The sequence below is a fragment of the Coregonus clupeaformis genome, chromosome 9 (genome assembly GCF_020615455.1).
Source record: "Coregonus clupeaformis isolate EN_2021a chromosome 9, ASM2061545v1, whole genome shotgun sequence".
Classification (NCBI taxonomy): domain Eukaryota; kingdom Metazoa; phylum Chordata; class Actinopteri; order Salmoniformes; family Salmonidae; genus Coregonus; species Coregonus clupeaformis.
Genome location: NC_059200.1, coordinates 5369999 through 5388569, shown reverse-complemented (window position 1 = coordinate 5388569; position 18571 = coordinate 5369999). Strand labels below are relative to the sequence as shown.

At 43.5% G+C, this 18571-nt stretch overlaps 1 protein-coding gene across 2 annotated transcripts in view; it reads right to left on the bottom strand.

Moving 5' to 3' along the window:
• The window catches only part of LOC121573604 (neuronal acetylcholine receptor subunit alpha-10-like), a 26597-nt gene extending 8512 nt beyond the window's left edge, over positions 1-18085 (bottom strand). Inside the window, exon 1 of one of the 2 annotated variants that reach the window (XM_041885708.1) lies at positions 17832-18085. In XM_041885708.1, the coding sequence (XP_041741642.1) occupies positions 17832-17892 (61 nt within the window). In that variant the 5' untranslated portion in view covers positions 17893-18085. The remainder of the gene's footprint in view (positions 1-17831) is intronic. The other variant, XM_041885709.1, reaches the window with a different exon arrangement.
• Between the last annotated feature and the right edge of the window lie 486 nt (positions 18086-18571).

The following is an 18571-nucleotide window of genomic DNA, read 5'->3' as shown; positions in this document are numbered from 1 at the left end:
TGTAGCTCATTACGACTAGGTTCCACAGTTTTCCCTGGTCACGTAACACAGTAAGCAGCAGTGTTAAGGATTGGTGGGTTGGCTCTGGGTAGTTACGTTGCCTCTAAGTTTAACCTGTGTTGTAATAACATATCAAAGAGTGGAGACCCCCTTATATGTTACTGTATGTTCAGGTGCAAGAGCGGTTCTTCACCATTGAACCTGTAAGTAGGCTACCTTAGACTGTTCAGCATGTAAGCTGACCAGATGCGGCTAAGTTTGGCTAAAGTTAAAGGGATAGTTCACCACTAAATCAATGTTTGTCAGATGTTGTCATACTTCAAAAGTGATCTAAAGTCCACTCATTATTCCACACCATCTTCTGTGTAGATCACACATTCAGAAAAATCTCTACACCTCAAATCCAAATGAATGGAATCTAATTCCAGCGTTATTGGGGTTGAACTATAACCCTTTGTCTGTAGAGTTGGTGCAGCGTTATACAAGGAACTTACTGTCCTTGATCAAGTTCCTGAACGTTACCCCAACTGATCCATCATCAGTGACACAGAGGGGGGAAGTCTTTTTTGACACCATGGGGTCTCTTTCTAATAGCCTATACATCTAGCCTAAAAAAGTACAGGAGGGACATTATGGCTCCTTCACAGTGCTCTTAAGGACTTGAGTAGCTACTCCATCATTTTCTAATCCATATACCGGTACTGTGGTGTGTGTTGCCATAAGTCATGAGGCATCAGACATCTGTGAGTAGCTTCTTCAGTCTGCTGATTCATAGATTGTATTTATTTGTCCTGCCTTCGGAGCCTATAAACTCGGCATAAGAATGTGAGATTTACCTTGACAGTGTCACCTATAAAAGTTAAAAATAGTTCTAGCCTCTATACAGAAAGCTCTAACTGTGTATCTGTCTCAGTGTGACTGTGAGTGCGTGTGTGCGTTGCTTAATGGTTGGATGCCCTTCAACGTCTCACACAGTGTGCAAAATGGCTTGTTGCTCTAATGCTGTGTGTGTGTAATAATGTACTAGTAATACTTACTTTGAGATTCTCTAATTATGTCCACCTGTGTGTGGCCTGTATTGTTTTCGTGACATTGATTGCCATTGCCTCCTATGCACACTGAAGAAGGTCTTACACCCAAAACGTTTGGCGACAATAAAAATATGTTCATTTAAGTTTATTCACCGGAGTGCTGTCCTATTTTTGTTCTGTGTAATAATGTGTACAGCACACAGAGTGGTTCATTAACATGTTTATCTGCTTCTGAGTTCAGTCAGTACCCCGTCAGCAGCTCACTGGCTGTCATAGCCCCATTCTCTCTCAGACCAGCTCAGCATCCATCCATCTGTGTTCCAGTATAAAGTGCTGCAGCCACACTGCAGAGGGCTGCTGTCCCACTACTGCATTCACTGGACCACAGCTTCTCTCTCTCTCTCTCTCTCTCTCTCTCTCTCTCTCTCTCTCTCTCTCTCTCTCTCTCTCTCTCTCTCTCTCTCTCTCTCTCTCTCTCTCTCTCTCTCTCTCTCTCTCTCTCTCTCTCTCTCTCTCACTCACTCACTCACTCACTCACTCACTCACTCACTCACTCACTCACTCACTCACTCACTCACTCACTCACTCACTCACTCACTCTCACTCTCACTCTCTCAATTAAATTTAAGGGCTTTATTGGCTAGGGAAATATATGTTTAAATTGCCAAAGCAAGTGAAATAGACAATAAACAAAAGTGAAAAAAATAAAAGATTAACAGTAAACATTACACTCACAAAAGTTCCAAAAGAATAAAGACATTTCAAGTGTCATATTATGTCTATATACAGTGTTGTAATGATGTGCAAATAGTTAAAGTACAAAAGGGAAAATAAATAGCCTCCTCCCTAAGTTTGAGTTATTCACAGCGTTAGCACACTCCGCCAACCCTGATGTTCTAGCAGTGTCTGAATCCTGGCTTAGGAAGCCCACCAAAGATTCTGAAATGTCCATTCCCAACTACAACATTTTCTATCTAGATAGAACTGCCAAAGGGGGCAGAGTTGCAATCTACTGTAGAGATAGCCTGCAGAGCTCTATCATACTATCCAGGTCTGTGCCCAAACAGTTTGAGCTTCTACTTCTAAAAATACACCTTTCCAGAAATAAGTCTCTCACTGTTGCCGCTTGCTACAGACCCCCTCAGCCCCCAGCTGTGCCCTGAAGACCATATGTGAATTGATTGCCCCCCATCTATCCTCAGAGTTCGTATTGCTTGGTGACCTAAACTGGGATATGCTTAACACCCCCGGCCATCCTACAATCTAAACTAGATGCCCTCAATCTCACACAAATTATCAAGGAACCTACCAGGTACAACCCTAAATCCGTTAACATGGGCACCCTCATAGATATCATCCTGACTAATTTACCCTCTAAATACACCTCCGCTGTCTTCAACCAGGATCTCAGCGATCACTGCCTCATTGCCTGCGTCCGTAATGGGTCCGCGGTCAAACGACCACCCCTCATCACTGTCAAACGTTCCCTAAAACACCTCAGCAAGCAGGCCTTTCTAATTGACCTGGCCCGGGTATCCTGGATGGATATTGACCTCATTCCGTCAGTAGAGGATGCCTGGTTGTTCTTTAAAAGTGCTTTCCTCTCCATCTTAAATAAGCATGCCCCATTCAAAAAATGCAGAACTAAGAACAGATATAGCCCCTGGTTCACCCCAGACTTGACTGCCCTTGACCAGCACAAAACCATCCTGTGGCGTACTGAATTAGCATCGAACAGCCCCCGCGATATGCAACTTTTCAGGGAAGTCAGGAACCAACATACACAATCAGTTAGGAAAGCAAAGGCTAGCTTTTTCAAACATAAATTTTCATCCTGTAGTACTAACTCCAAAAAGTTTTGGGACACTGTAAAGTCCATGGAGAATAAGAGCACCTCCTCCCAGCTGCCCACTGCACTGAGGCTAGGAAATACTGTCACTACCGATAAATCTACGATAATCGAAAATTTCAACAAACATTTTGCTATGGCTGGCCATCCTTTCCACCTGGCTACCCCTACCCCGGCCACCAGCTCTGCACCCTCCGCTGCAACTTGCCCATGCAACTTGCCCTTCTCCTTCACCCAAATTCAGATAGCTGATGTTCTGAAAGAGCTGCAAAATCTGGACCCCTACAAATCAGCTGGGCTAGACAATCTGGACCCTTTCTTTCTAAAATTAGCTGCCGAAATTGTCGCAACCCCTGTTACCAGCCTGTTCAACCTCTCTTTCGTATCGTCTGAGATCCCCAGAGATTGGAAAGCTGCCGCGGTCATCCCCCTCTTCAAAGGGGGGTGACACTCTAGATCCAAACTGTTACAGACCTATATCCATCCTGCCCTGCCTTTCTAAAGTATTTGAAAGCCAAGTTAACAAACAGATCACGACCATTTTGAATCCCACCGTACCTTCTCCGCTATGCAATCTGGTTTCCGAGCTGGTCATGGGTGTACCTCAGCCACGCTCAAGGTCCTAAACGATATAATAACCGCGATTGATAAAAGACAGTACTGTGCAGCCGTCTTCATTGACCTGGCCAAGGCTTTTGACTCTGTCAATCACCGCATTCTTATTGGCAGACTAAATAGCCTTGGTTTCTCAAATGACTGCCTCGCCTGGTTCACCAACTACTTCTCAGATAGAGTTGAATGTGTCAAATCGGAGAGCCTGTTGTCTGGACCTCTGGCAGTCTCTATGGGGGTGCTACAGGGTTAAATTCTCGGGCCGACTCTATTCTCTGTGTATATCAATGATGTCGCTCTTGCTGCTGGTGACTCTCAGATCCACCTCTACGCAGACGACACCATTTTGTATACTTCTGGCCCTTCATTGGACACTGTGTTAACAAACCTCCAAACGAGCTTCAATGCCATACAACACTCCTTCCGTGGCCTCCAACTGCTCTTAAACACTAGTAAAACTAAATGTATGCTCTTCAATCGAACGCTGCTTGCACCCGCCTGCCCGACTAGAATCACTACTCTCGGCGGGTCTGACTTAGAATATGTGGACAACTACATAGACATAGGTGTCTGGTTAGACCGTAAACTCTCCTTCCAGACTCACATTAAGCATCTCCAATCCAAAGTTAAATCCAGAATCGGCCTCCTATTTCGCAAACAAAGCCTCCTTCACTCATGCTGCTAAACATGCCCTCGTAAAACTGACTATCCTACCGATCCTTGACTTCGGCGATGTCATTTACAAAATATCTTCCAACACTCTACTCAGCAAACTGTCTATCACAGTGCCATCCGTTTTGTCACCAAAGCCCCATATACTACCCACCATTGTGACCTGTACGCTCTCGTTGGCTGGCCCTCACTACATATTTGTCGCCAAACCCACTGGCTCCAGGTCATCTATAAATCACTTCTAGGCAAATCCCTGCCTTATCTCAGATCATTGGTCACCATAGCAACACCCACCCGTAGTATGCGTTCCAGCAGGTATATCTCACTGGTCATCCCCAAAGCCAACACATCCTTTGGTCGCCATTCCTTCCAGTTATCTGCTGTAAATGACTGGAACGAACTGCAAAAATCTCTGAAGCTGGAGACACTTATCTCCCTCACTATCTTTAAGCATCAGTTGTCAGAGCAGCTTACCGATCACTGCACCTGTACACAGCCCATCTGTAATTAGCCCACCCAACTACCTCGTCCCCATATTGTTATTTACATTGTTATTTATTTTGCTCATTTGCACCCCAGTATCTCTATTTGCACATTATCTTCTGCACATCTATCACTCCAGTGTTAATACTAAATTATAATTGTAATTATTTTGCACTATGGCCTATTTATTGCCTTACCTCCATAACTTACTACATTTGCACACACTGTATACAGATTTTCTATTGTGTTATTGACTGTATGTTTTGTTTATTCCATATGTAACTCTGTGTTGTTGTTGTTTTTACCGCACTGCTTTGCTTTATCTTGGCCAGGTCGCAGTTGTAAATGAGAACTTGTTCTCAACTGGCTTACCTGGTTAAATAAAGGTGAAATAAAAAATAAAAAATAAAAAATGTAGGTTGTATTTACAATGGTGTTTGTTCTTCACTGGTTGCACTTTTGCTGCTGTGATTGCACACTGTGGTATTTCACCCAATAGATATGGGAGTTTATAAAAATTTGATTTGTTTTCGAATTCTTTGTGGGTCTGTGTAATCTGAGGGAAATATGTGTCTCTAATATGGTCAATAGCAAAGCTAGCATTCTAGTTTGCTCTGTTTTTTTGTAAATTCTTTCCAATGTGTCAAGTAATTATATTTTTATTTTCTCATGATTTGGTTGGGTCTAATTGTGTTGCTCTCTCTCTCTCTCTCTCTCTCTCTCTCTCTCTCTCTCTCTCTCTCTCTCTCTCTCTCTCTCTCTCTCTCTCTCTCTCTCTCTCTCTCTCTCTCACTCACTCACTCACCACTCACCACTCACTCACTCACTCACTCACCACTCACTCACCACTCACTCACTCACTCACTCACTCACTCACTCACTCACCACTCACTCACTCACTCACCTCTCACTCTCTCAATTAAATTTAAGGGCTTTATTGGCTAGGGAAATATATGTTTAAATTGCCAAAGCAAGTGAAATAGACAATAAACAAAAGTGAAAAAAATAAAAGATTAACAGTAAACATTACACTCACAAAAGTTCCAAAAGAATAAAGACATTTCAAGTGTCATATTATGTCTATATACAGTGTTGTAATGATGTGCAAATAGTTAAAGTACAAAAGGGAAAATAAATAGCCTCCTCCCTAAGTTTGAGTTATTCACAGCGTTAGCACACTCCGCCAACCCTGATGTTCTAGCAGTGTCTGAATCCTGGCTTAGGAAGCCCACCAAAGATTCTGAAATGTCCATTCCCAACTACAACATTTTCTATCTAGATAGAACTGCCAAAGGGGGCAGAGTTGCAATCTACTGTAGAGATAGCCTGCAGAGCTCTATCATACTATCCAGGTCTGTGCCCAAACAGTTTGAGCTTCTACTTCTAAAAATACACCTTTCCAGAAATAAGTCTCTCACTGTTGCCGCTTGCTACAGACCCCCCTCAGCCCCCAGCTGTGCCCTGAAGACCATATGTGAATTGATTGCCCCCCATCTATCCTCAGAGTTCGTATTGCTTGGTGACCTAAACTGGGATATGCTTAACACCCCGGCCATCCTACAATCTAAACTAGATGCCCTCAATCTCACACAAATTATCAAGGAACCTACCAGGTACAACCCTAAATCCGTTAACATGGGCACCCTCATAGATATCATCCTGACTAATTTACCCTCTAAATACACCTCCGCTGTCTTCAACCAGGATCTCAGCGATCACTGCCTCATTGCCTGCGTCCGTAATGGGTCCGCGGTCAAACGACCACCCCTCATCACTGTCAAACGTTCCCTAAAACACTTCAGCAAGCAGGCCTTTCTAATTGACCTGGCCCGGGTATCCTGGATGGATATTGACCTCATTCCGTCAGTAGAGGATGCCTGGTTGTTCTTTAAAAGTGCTTTCCTCTCCATCTTAAATAAGCATGCCCCATTCAAAAAATGCAGAACTAAGAACAGATATAGCCCCTGGTTCACCCCAGACTTGACTGCCCTTGACCAGCACAAAACCATCCTGTGGCGTACTGAATTAGCATCGAACAGCCCCGCGATATGCAACTTTTCAGGGAAGTCAGGAACCAACATACACAATCAGTTAGGAAAGCAAAGGCTAGCTTTTTCAAACATAAATTTTCATCCTGTAGTACTAACTCCAAAAAGTTTTGGGACACTGTAAAGTCCATGGAGAATAAGAGCACCTCCTCCCAGCTGCCCACTGCACTGAGGCTAGGAAATACTGTCACTACCGATAAATCTACGATAATCGAAAATTTCAACAAACATTTTGCTATGGCTGGCCATCCTTTCCACCTGGCTACCCCTACCCCGGCCACCAGCTCTGCACCCTCCGCTGCAACTTGCCCATGCAACTTGCCCTTCTCCTTCACCCAAATTCAGATAGCTGATGTTCTGAAAGAGCTGCAAAATCTGGACCCCCTACAAATCAGCTGGGCTAGACAATCTGGACCCTTTCTTTCTAAAATTAGCTGCCGAAATTGTCGCAACCCCTGTTACCAGCCTGTTCAACCTCTCTTTCGTATCGTCTGAGATCCCCAGAGATTGAAAGCTGCCGCGGTCATCCCCCTCTTCAAAGGGGGTGACACTCTAGATCCAAACTGTTACAGACCTATATCCATCCTGCCCTGCCTTTCTAAAGTATTTGAAAGCCAAGTTAACAAACAGATCACGACCATTTTGAATCCCACCGTACCTTCTCCGCTATGCAATCTGGTTTCCGAGCTGGTCATGGGTGTACCTCAGCCACGCTCAAGGTCCTAAACGATATAATAACCGCGATTGATAAAAGACAGTACTGTGCAGCCGTCTTCATTGACCTGGCCAAGGCTTTTGACTCTGTCAATCACCGCATTCTTATTGGCAGACTAAATAGCCTTGGTTTCTCAAATGACTGCCTCGCCTGGTTCACCAACTACTTCTCAGATAGAGTTGAATGTGTCAAATCGGAGAGCCTGTTGTCTGGACCTCTGGCAGTCTCTATGGGGGTGCTACAGGGTTAAATTCTCGGGCCGACTCTATTCTCTGTGTATATCAATGATGTCGCTCTTGCTGCTGGTGACTCTCAGATCCACCTCTACGCAGACGACACCATTTTGTATACTTCTGGCCCTTCATTGGACACTGTGTTAACAAACCTCCAAACGAGCTTCAATGCCATACAACACTCCTTCCGTGGCCTCCAACTGCTCTTAAACACTAGTAAAACTAAATGTATGCTCTTCAATCGAACGCTGCTTGCACCCGCCTGCCCGACTAGAATCACTACTCTCGCGGGTCTGACTTAGAATATGTGGACAACTACATAGACATAGGTGTCTGGTTAGACCGTAAACTCTCCTTCCAGACTCACATTAAGCATCTCCAATCCAAAGTTAAATCCAGAATCGGCCTCCTATTTCGCAAACAAAGCCTCCTTCACTCATGCTGCTAAACATGCCCTCGTAAAACTGACTATCCTACCGATCCTTGACTTCGGCGATGTCATTTACAAAATATCTTCCAACACTCTACTCAGCAAACTGTCTATCACAGTGCCATCCGTTTTGTCACCAAAGCCCCATATACTACCCACCATTGTGACCTGTACGCTCTCGTTGGCTGGCCCTCACTACATATTTGTCGCCAAACCCACTGGCTCCAGGTCATCTATAAATCACTTCTAGGCAAATCCCTGCCTTATCTCAGATCATTGGTCACCATAGCAACACCCACCCGTAGTATGCGTTCCAGCAGGTATATCTCACTGGTCATCCCCAAAGCCAACACATCCTTTGGTCGCCATTCCTTCCAGTTATCTGCTGTAAATGACTGGAACGAACTGCAAAATCTCTGAAGCTGGAGACACTTATCTCCCTCACTATCTTTAAGCATCAGTTGTCAGAGCAGCTTACCGATCACTGCACCTGTACACAGCCCATCTGTAATTAGCCCACCCAACTACCTCGTCCCCATATTGTTATTTACATTGTTATTTATTTTGCTCATTTGCACCCCAGTATCTCTATTTGCACATTATCTTCTGCACATCTATCACTCCAGTGTTAATACTAAATTATAATTGTAATTATTTTGCACTATGGCCTATTTATTGCCTTACCTCCATAACTTACTACATTTGCACACACTGTATACAGATTTTCTATTGTGTTATTGACTGTATGTTTTGTTTATTCCACATGTAACTCTGTGTTGTTGTTGTTTTTACCGCACTGCTTTGCTTTATCTTGGCCAGGTCGCAGTTGTAAATGAGAACTTGTTCTCAACTGGCTTACCTGGTTAAATAAAGGTGAAATAAAAAAATAAAAAATAAAAATGTAGGTTGTATTTACAATGGTGTTTGTTCTTCACTGGTTGCACTTTTGCTGCTGTGATTGCACACTGTGGTATTTCACCCAATAGATATGGGAGTTTATAAAAATTTGATTTGTTTTCGAATTCTTTGTGGGTCTGTGTAATCTGAGGGAAATATGTGTCTCTAATATGGTCAATAGCAAAGCTAGCATTCTAGTTTGCTCTGTTTTTTTTGTAAATTCTTTCCAATGTGTCAAGTAATGATATTTTTATTTTCTCATGATTTGGTTGGGTCTAATTGTGTTGCTCTCTCTCTCTCTCTCTCTCTCTCTCTCTCTCTCTCTCTCTCTCTCTCTCTCTCTCTCTCTCTCTCTCTCTCTCTCTCTCTCTCTCTCTCACTCACTCACTCACTCACTCACTCACTCACTCACTCTCACTCTCACTCTCTCAATTAAATTTAAGGGCTTTATTGGCTAGGGAAATATATGTTTAAATTGCCAAAGCAAGTGAAATAGACAATAAACAAAAGTGAAAAAAATAAAAGATTAACAGTAAACATTACACTCACAAAAGTTCCAAAAGAATAAAGACATTTCAAGTGTCATATTATGTCTATATACAGTGTTGTAATGATGTGCAAATAGTTAAAGTACAAAAGGGAAAATAAATAGCCTCCTCCCTAAGTTTGAGTTATTCACAGCGTTAGCACACTCCGCCAACCCTGATGTTCTAGCAGTGTCTGAATCCTGGCTTAGGAAGCCCACCAAAGATTCTGAAATGTCCATTCCCAACTACAACATTTTCTATCTAGATAGAACTGCCAAAGGGGGCAGAGTTGCAATCTACTGTAGAGATAGCCTGCAGAGCTCTATCATACTATCCAGGTCTGTGCCCAAACAGTTTGAGCTTCTACTTCTAAAAATACACCTTTCCAGAAATAAGTCTCTCACTGTTGCCGCTTGCTACAGACCCCCTCAGCCCCCAGCTGTGCCCTGAAGACCATATGTGAATTGATTGCCCCCATCTATCCTCAGAGTTCGTATTGCTTGGTGACCTAAACTGGGATATGCTTAACACCCCGGCCATCCTACAATCTAAACTAGATGCCCTCAATCTCACACAAATTATCAAGGAACCTACCAGGTACAACCCTAAATCCGTTAACATGGGCACCCTCATAGATATCATCCTGACTAATTTACCCTCTAAATACACCTCCGCTGTCTTCAACCAGGATCTCAGCGATCACTGCCTCATTGCCTGCGTCCGTAATGGGTCCGCGGTCAAACGACCACCCCTCATCACTGTCAAACGTTCCCTAAAACACTTCAGCAAGCAGGCCTTTCTAATTGACCTGGCCCGGGTATCCTGGATGGATATTGACCTCATTCCGTCAGTAGAGGATGCCTGGTTGTTCTTTAAAAGTGCTTTCCTCTCCATCTTAAATAAGCATGCCCCATTCAAAAAATGCAGAACTAAGAACAGATATAGCCCCTGGTTCACCCCAGACTTGACTGCCCTTGACCAGCACAAAACCATCCTGTGGCGTACTGAATTAGCATCGAACAGCCCCCGCGATATGCAACTTTTCAGGGAAGTCAGGAACCAACATACACAATCAGTTAGGAAAGCAAAGGCTAGCTTTTTCAAACATAAATTTTCATCCTGTAGTACTAACTCCAAAAAGTTTTGGGACACTGTAAAGTCCATGGAGAATAAGAGCACCTCCTCCCAGCTGCCCACTGCACTGAGGCTAGGAAATACTGTCACTACCGATAAATCTACGATAATCGAAAATTTCAACAAACATTTTGCTATGGCTGGCCATCCTTTCCACCTGGCTACCCCTACCCCGGCCACCAGCTCTGCACCCTCCGCTGCAACTTGCCCATGCAACTTGCCCTTCTCCTTCACCCAAATTCAGATAGCTGATGTTCTGAAAGAGCTGCAAAATCTGGACCCCTACAAATCAGCTGGGCTAGACAATCTGGACCCTTTCTTTCTAAAATTAGCTGCCGAAATTGTCGCAACCCCTGTTACCAGCCTGTTCAACCTCTCTTTCGTATCGTCTGAGATCCCCAGAGATTGGAAAGCTGCCGCGGTCATCCCCCTCTTCAAAGGGGGTGACACTCTAGATCCAAACTGTTACAGACCTATATCCATCCTGCCCTGCCTTTCTAAAGTATTTGAAAGCCAAGTTAACAAACAGATCACGACCATTTTGAATCCCACCGTACCTTCTCCGCTATGCAATCTGGTTTCCGAGCTGGTCATGGGTGTACCTCAGCCACGCTCAAGGTCCTAAACGATATAATAACCGCGATTGATAAAAGACAGTACTGTGCAGCCGTCTTCATTGACCTGGCCAAGGCTTTTGACTCTGTCAATCACCGCATTCTTATTGGCAGACTAAATAGCCTTGGTTTCTCAAATGACTGCCTCGCCTGGTTCACCAACTACTTCTCAGATAGAGTTGAATGTGTCAAATCGGAGAGCCTGTTGTCTGGACCTCTGGCAGTCTCTATGGGGGTGCTACAGGGTTAAATTCTCGGGCCGACTCTATTCTCTGTGTATATCAATGATGTCGCTCTTGCTGCTGGTGACTCTCAGATCCACCTCTACGCAGACGACACCATTTTGTATACTTCTGGCCCTTCATTGGACACTGTGTTAACAAACCTCCAAACGAGCTTCAATGCCATACAACACTCCTTCCGTGGCCTCCAACTGCTCTTAAACACTAGTAAAACTAAATGTATGCTCTTCAATCGAACGCTGCTTGCACCCGCCTGCCCGACTAGAATCACTACTCTCGGCGGGTCTGACTTAGAATATGTGGACAACTACATAGACATAGGTGTCTGGTTAGACCGTAAACTCTCCTTCCAGACTCACATTAAGCATCTCCAATCCAAAGTTAAATCCAGAATCGGCCTCCTATTTCGCAAACAAAGCCTCCTTCACTCATGCTGCTAAACATGCCCTCGTAAAACTGACTATCCTACCGATCCTTGACTTCGGCGATGTCATTTACAAAATATCTTCCAACACTCTACTCAGCAAACTGTCTATCACAGTGCCATCCGTTTGTCACCAAAGCCCCATATACTACCCACCATTGTGACCTGTACGCTCTGTTGGCTGGCCCTCACTACATATTTGTCGCCAAACCCACTGGCTCCAGGTCATCTATAAATCACTTCTAGGCAAATCCCTGCCTTATCTCAGATCATTGGTCACCATAGCAACACCCACCCGTAGTATGCGTTCCAGCAGGTATATCTCACTGGTCATCCCCAAAGCCAACACATCCTTTGGTCGCCATTCCTTCCAGTTATCTGCTGTAAATGACTGGAACGAACTGCAAAAATCTCTGAAGCTGGAGACACTTATCTCCCTCACTATCTTTAAGCATCAGTTGTCAGAGCAGCTTACCGATCACTGCACCTGTACACAGCCCATCTGTAATTAGCCCACCCAACTACCTCGTCCCCATATTGTTATTTACATTGTTATTTATTTTGCTCATTTGCACCCCAGTATCTCTATTTGCACATTATCTTCTGCACATCTATCACTCCAGTGTTAATACTAAATTATAATTGTAATTATTTTGCACTATGGCCTATTTATTGCCTTACCTCCATAACTTACTACATTTGCACACACTGTATACAGATTTTCTATTGTGTTATTGACTGTATGTTTTGTTTATTCCATATGTAACTCTGTGTTGTTGTTGTTTTTACCGCACTGCTTTGCTTTATCTTGGCCAGGTCGCAGTTGTAAATGAGAACTTGTTCTCAACTGGCTTACCTGGTTAAATAAAGGTGAAATAAAAAATAAAAAATGTAGGTTGTATTTACAATGGTGTTTGTTCTTCACTGGTTGCACTTTTGCTGCTGTGATTGCACACTGTGGTATTTCACCCAATAGATATGGGAGTTTATCAAAATTTGATTTGTTTTCGAATTCTTTGTAGGTCTGTGTAATCTGAGGGAAATATGTGTCTCTAATATGGTCAATAGCAAAGCTAGCATTCTAGTTTGCTCTGTTTTTTTGTAAATTCTTTCCAATGTGTCAAGTAATGATATTTTTATTTTCTCATGATTTGGTTGGGTCTAATTGTGTTGCTCTCGCCCTCTCTCTCTCTCTCTCTCTCTCTCTCTCTCTCTGTCTGTGTTTCTCTGTCTTTCTCCATCTCCCTCCCTCCCTCTCTTTCTCTCTCCCTCCATCTCTCTCTCCTCCCCTTTTCTCTTTACCTAATGGAACAGCAGGTGTCCTCATCTTCAGTTCCTCGTTCTCCTCATTGTTTCTTCTTTCACTCTGTGCCGATCTTGTTTCTATCCCTCTCATCTGTTCTCTCTCTCTGCAACTGTACACACATTTGCCTCTCCCCTTCCGTCTCATTCTCTTCTTCACTCTTTCTCTCTCTTTATCTCAGTTCCGCACTCTCCACCTCTCTCTCTCTCCCTCCGTCCTTCCTTCCCTCTCTATCTCTAGAAAAGGAGGTTTAGTTGTTTGGTGGGTTCATGAGGGTGAGATTAGTCTGCGTTTTTCTCCAGCATTAATCTAAGGGCCCTGGTGCTAACGGGCCTTCACATGCCAGCTGGCACACACTTGTCTAACTACCTACTGTATTGGTCAAAGTGCACACAGCACATGGACATGAGAGGAAACATACACATGAAACCCAAATGCATTTACCAACTAGCACACACATGCACAAACACATGTACAGTGCCTTGCAAAAGTATTCATCCCCCTTGGCGTTTTTCCTATTTTGTTGAATTTCAACCTGTAATTTAAATGGATTTTTATTTGGATTTCATTTAATGGACATACACAAAATAGTCCAAATTGGTGAAGTAAAATGAAAAAAAGAACTTGTTTCAAACAATTCTAAAAAATTAATAACGGAAAAGTGGTGCGTGCATATGTATTCACCCCCTTTGCAATGAAGCCCCTAAATAAGATCTGGTGCAACCAATTACCTTCAGAAGTCACATAATTAGTTAAATACAGTCCACCTGTGTGCAATCTAAGTGTAACATGATCTGTCACATGATCTCAGTATATATACACATGTTCTGAAAGGCCCCAGAGTCTGCAACACCACTAAGCAAGGGGCACCACCAAGCAAGCGGCACCATGAAGACCAAGGAGCTCTCCGAACAGGTCAGGGACAAAGTTGTGGAGAAGTACAGATCAGGGTTGGGTTATAAAAATATATCAGAAACTTTTAACATCCCACGGAGCAGCATTAAATCCATTATAAAAAAATTGAAAGAATATAGCACCACAACAAACCTGCCAAGAGAGGGCCGCCCACCAAAACTCACGGACCAGGCAAGGAGGGCATTAATCAGAGAGGCAACAAAGAGACCAAAGATAACCCTGAAGGACCTGCAAAGCTCCACAGCGGAGATTGGAGTATCTGTCCATAGGACCACTTTAAGCCGTACACTCCACAGAGCTAGGCTTTACGGAAGAGTGGCCTGAAAAAAGCCATTGCTTGAAGAAAAAAAGAAGCAAACACGTTTGGTGTTCACAAAAAGGCATGTGGGAGACTCCCCAAACATATGGAAGAAGGTAATCTGGTCAGATGAGACTAAAATGTTTGGCCATCAAGGAAAACGCCATGTCTGGCGCAAACCCAACACCTCTCATCACCCCGAGAACACCATCCCCACAGTGAAGTATGGTGGTGGCAGCATCATGCTGTGGGGATGTTTTTCCATCGGCAGGGACTGGGAAACTGGTCAGAATTGAAGGAATGATGGATGGCGCTAAATACAGGGAAATTCTTGAGGGAAACCTGTTTCAGTCTTCCAGAGATTTGAGACTGGGACGGAGGTTCACCTTCCAGCAGGACAATGACCCTAAGCATACTGCTAAAGCAACACTCGAGTGGTTGAAAGGGAAACATTTAAAAGGCCAGACCTCAATCCAATTGAGAATCTGTGGTATGACTTAAAGATTGCTGTACACCAGCGGAACCCATCCAACTTGAAGGAGCTGAAGCAGTTTTGCCTTGAAGAATGGCCAAAAATCCCAGTGGCTAGATGTGCCAAGCTTATAAATAATAATAGTAATAATAATATGCCATTTAGCAGACGCTTTTATCCAAAGCGACTTACAGTCATGCGTGCATACATTTTTTGTGTATGGGTGGTCCCGGGGATCGAACCCACTACCTTGGCTTATAGAGACATACCCCAAGAGACTTGCAGCTGTAATTGCTGCAAAAGGTGGCTCTACAAAGTATTAATTTTGGGGTGGGGGGGGGGGTTGGGGTTTGGGTGAATAGTTATGCACGCTCAAGTTTTCTGTTTTTTTGTCTTATTTCTTGTTTGTTTCACAATTTATTTTATTCTGCATCTTCAAAGTGGTAGGCATGTTGTGTAAATGAAATGATACAAACCCCCAAAAAATCCATTTTAATTCCAGGTTGTAAGGCAACAAAATAGGAAAAATGCCAAGGGGGTGAATATTTTCACAAGCCACTGTAGGCCTACTGTATAAGAGCATAACCAAACATACAGAAGAGTAGAAATGACAATGTATTGGCTGGTTTCCCAGATATAGATTGAGTCTAGTCCTGGACTAAGAAGAACTGTCTGTGTATTGTCAAACTGACATGGCCTGGTTGGATTCTCTGTCCCATCATGCCATGAGGCAGTGAAGCGTCAATCCTGCTCATGCCCTTTCTCCTCTAGCATCTGCGCACGCACACACACACACACACACACACACACACACACACACACACACACACACCTTGAAGGCAGAGAGCACTCTGGGATCAACTCTAATGGTAGTGTCAGAAGCCCGGACCTCATCTACACTGGCTCTGGGTCATTTACATTTTAGTCACTTAGCAGACGCTCTTATCCAGAGCAATTTACAGTTAGTGAGTGCATACATTTTCATACTGGCCCCCCGAGGGAAACAAACCAACAACCCTGGCATTGCAAGCACCATGCTCTACCAACTGAGCTACATCACTCTCTGGCTATAGAATTAACATGCTTTCTAACCACAAATCATTTTTTAAATCACTAACCCTAATTTTAAACCTAACCCCTAACCTTAATCCTAATCCTAGGTTAGGTCACATACTTGTTTATCAGTTTAAGTGATACTGCCAATGATACTGCCAATCTTGACATTTTATTTTATTTCACTTTTTACTGAATTTGACCCCGACCCTGATATCTCTATTCTATCCTCTGACTATCCGTGCGTGCGCGCGCGCTCCCCTGTAGCTCAGTTGGTAGAGCATGGCGCTTGCAACGCCAGGGTTGTGGGTTCGTTTCCCACGGGGGGCCAGTATGAAAAATGTATGCACTCACTAACTGTAAAGTCGCTCTGGATAAGAGCGTCTGCTAAATGACTAAAATTAAAAAAATGTAAATGCTCGCGTCCAGGGACGTCCTGATGTTTAATTATTAATGAGCAAGGGTTAAGAAAGTCCCTGTAGCCTCTCTCTGGGTGTACGCCACAGGGAATAGTAAACACTAATTATTTACACACAAGCAGGTCAGAGGATAGGTCTCTCACGCAACACAAGACCACTTTTCTCTCTCCCTCTCCTCCCTCTCCCTTTACATCTCCTTTCCTTCTCCATTTACCTCTTGTTGTCCTCTTCGTCTCTCCCTCCTCTCCCTTTACATCTCCTTGTCCTTTCCTTCTCCATTTACCTCGTTGTCCTCTTCGTCTCTCTCTCCTTTCCCTTTAACACTCCTTGTCCCCTCCCTCTCGCTCTCCTCTCTTTTCGCTTTACCTGTCTTCATCCCCTCCCTCTCCTTTCCTGGAAAGCAACATTAGTGATGTTGATTCTTACAAATTGAGTCTACCAATTAAACAAAAAAAACACAAAATAAACCAGGAAGAGCAACAATCAAAGTCCTTGAGACTATTGATTTTAATTTGTTATGGCCAATGTATTGATACGGAAGAATTTGATCCACCATGGAGCCAAGACCCTCTCCTCTTCTCAGTTCTCCTTCTCCCCCTCTCTTTGTTTCCCCTTCATTCATCTCCTCTCTTTTGTCTCCTGTCAGTATTTGCATGACCAGGCATGAGTCTGGGTCAGAGGTCACAGGGATGACAGCATTAACGCGTTGATGCTGGCAGATATCACGTGTCCAGACAACAGTATAATTCTCTCATCTGATCTCTTTGTGTGTGTGTGTGTGTGTGTGTGTGCGTCTTCTCTTTCAGCCCGGTGGTCACGTCAGAACACACTCTCACTGCGGGTTTAAAGCCTAGATGGTTAGGATTAACAAGGGAGGATTTGGGAGAGAGAGAGAGAGAGAGAGCGATAGATACAGGAATGATGAGAGGAACAGCTTGCCGTGAGTTCAGCAATCAGGTATTAATGAATAAACACACCACTGCTTTATGAAGAGTGAAACCAGCAATAACAGCAATAGGGTCAGGCACTATGACATGGTAGCCCATCAAGTACATCATCAGGTTAATTCCATATTTCCATTCCAGTGGGATAAAACGCCTAATTTCTCATCCTGAAATCACCAACCCAGTATGTAGTCCATGCACGCATGCCATTATATCCAGTCCACCTTTGCCTCTAAATGAATCTGTGAGGGATTGTTTATACATTAACTCATCATCCAATGTGAATGTAGCTATAGTCAATTAGGTCAATATACTGTAGGTGGCATTTTAGAACACTGGGAAAAAATTAAATAGTCTACTTACTGTAAATTAGGCTACTGACTGACTAAAGTGAGGAAATGTGCCCTCAAAGTCTATTCTGTATTTGAAACTGATTTAAACCATGCATAAGCAATCAGAACCTTCTCTGTAATGCAATTCATGTTGTCAGTTTGTTAAGCAACAAAGAGCACCTACCTGGAAGAAAACTTACACAGAGGAAGAACAGCAACATAGGAAATAAGCTCCATAGATGCATGGTGCTGAACTGGCACAATGTGCCGCTTTATGTTTGATCCAGCAGGCAGAAGAGTAGCAGAAATAGTCACCTACAGCTGAGATATCATCCCAAAGCGATTGAAAGAGAATTTGCCATATCTTGGGATTTTAACACACTACTGAAACGCACCGCGAAGAGACAGCTGCGCACACAGAGCTGATTATGGATGGACTGCTGCTGTGTCCAGTAGAGTACTATTTTTTTTTACCGCGCTGTGGTTAGCGACGCACACGGTGCAACGGGACACATGCTTGTATATAACGCGCACACTGAAAGGTACATGCAATACTATAAATAGGTTTGAAACCTCTCTGAGGTGCTGACTGTTGAACCCTCTAATAACTGTGATTATTATTTGACCCGGCTGGTCATCTATGAACGTTTCAACAGCTTGAAGAACAATCTAGCCTTAATGGCCATATAGGATACTCTTATAATCTCCACTGGCAAAGCCAGGTGGCAGCAAGTAGCCTAATTAAACACATCCGATTCAGTCTATTGACACGCATGGTTCCACTCTGCAACCCAGTTCATTGTGATACAACTTCATCTTGAGAAAATCAAGCACTATAAAATGCATTAAGCCTATTAAAAATAGAAAGTAAATGCTGATGCTGCATTATACAGAAAAATAGACATGACATACTGTACTATAGCC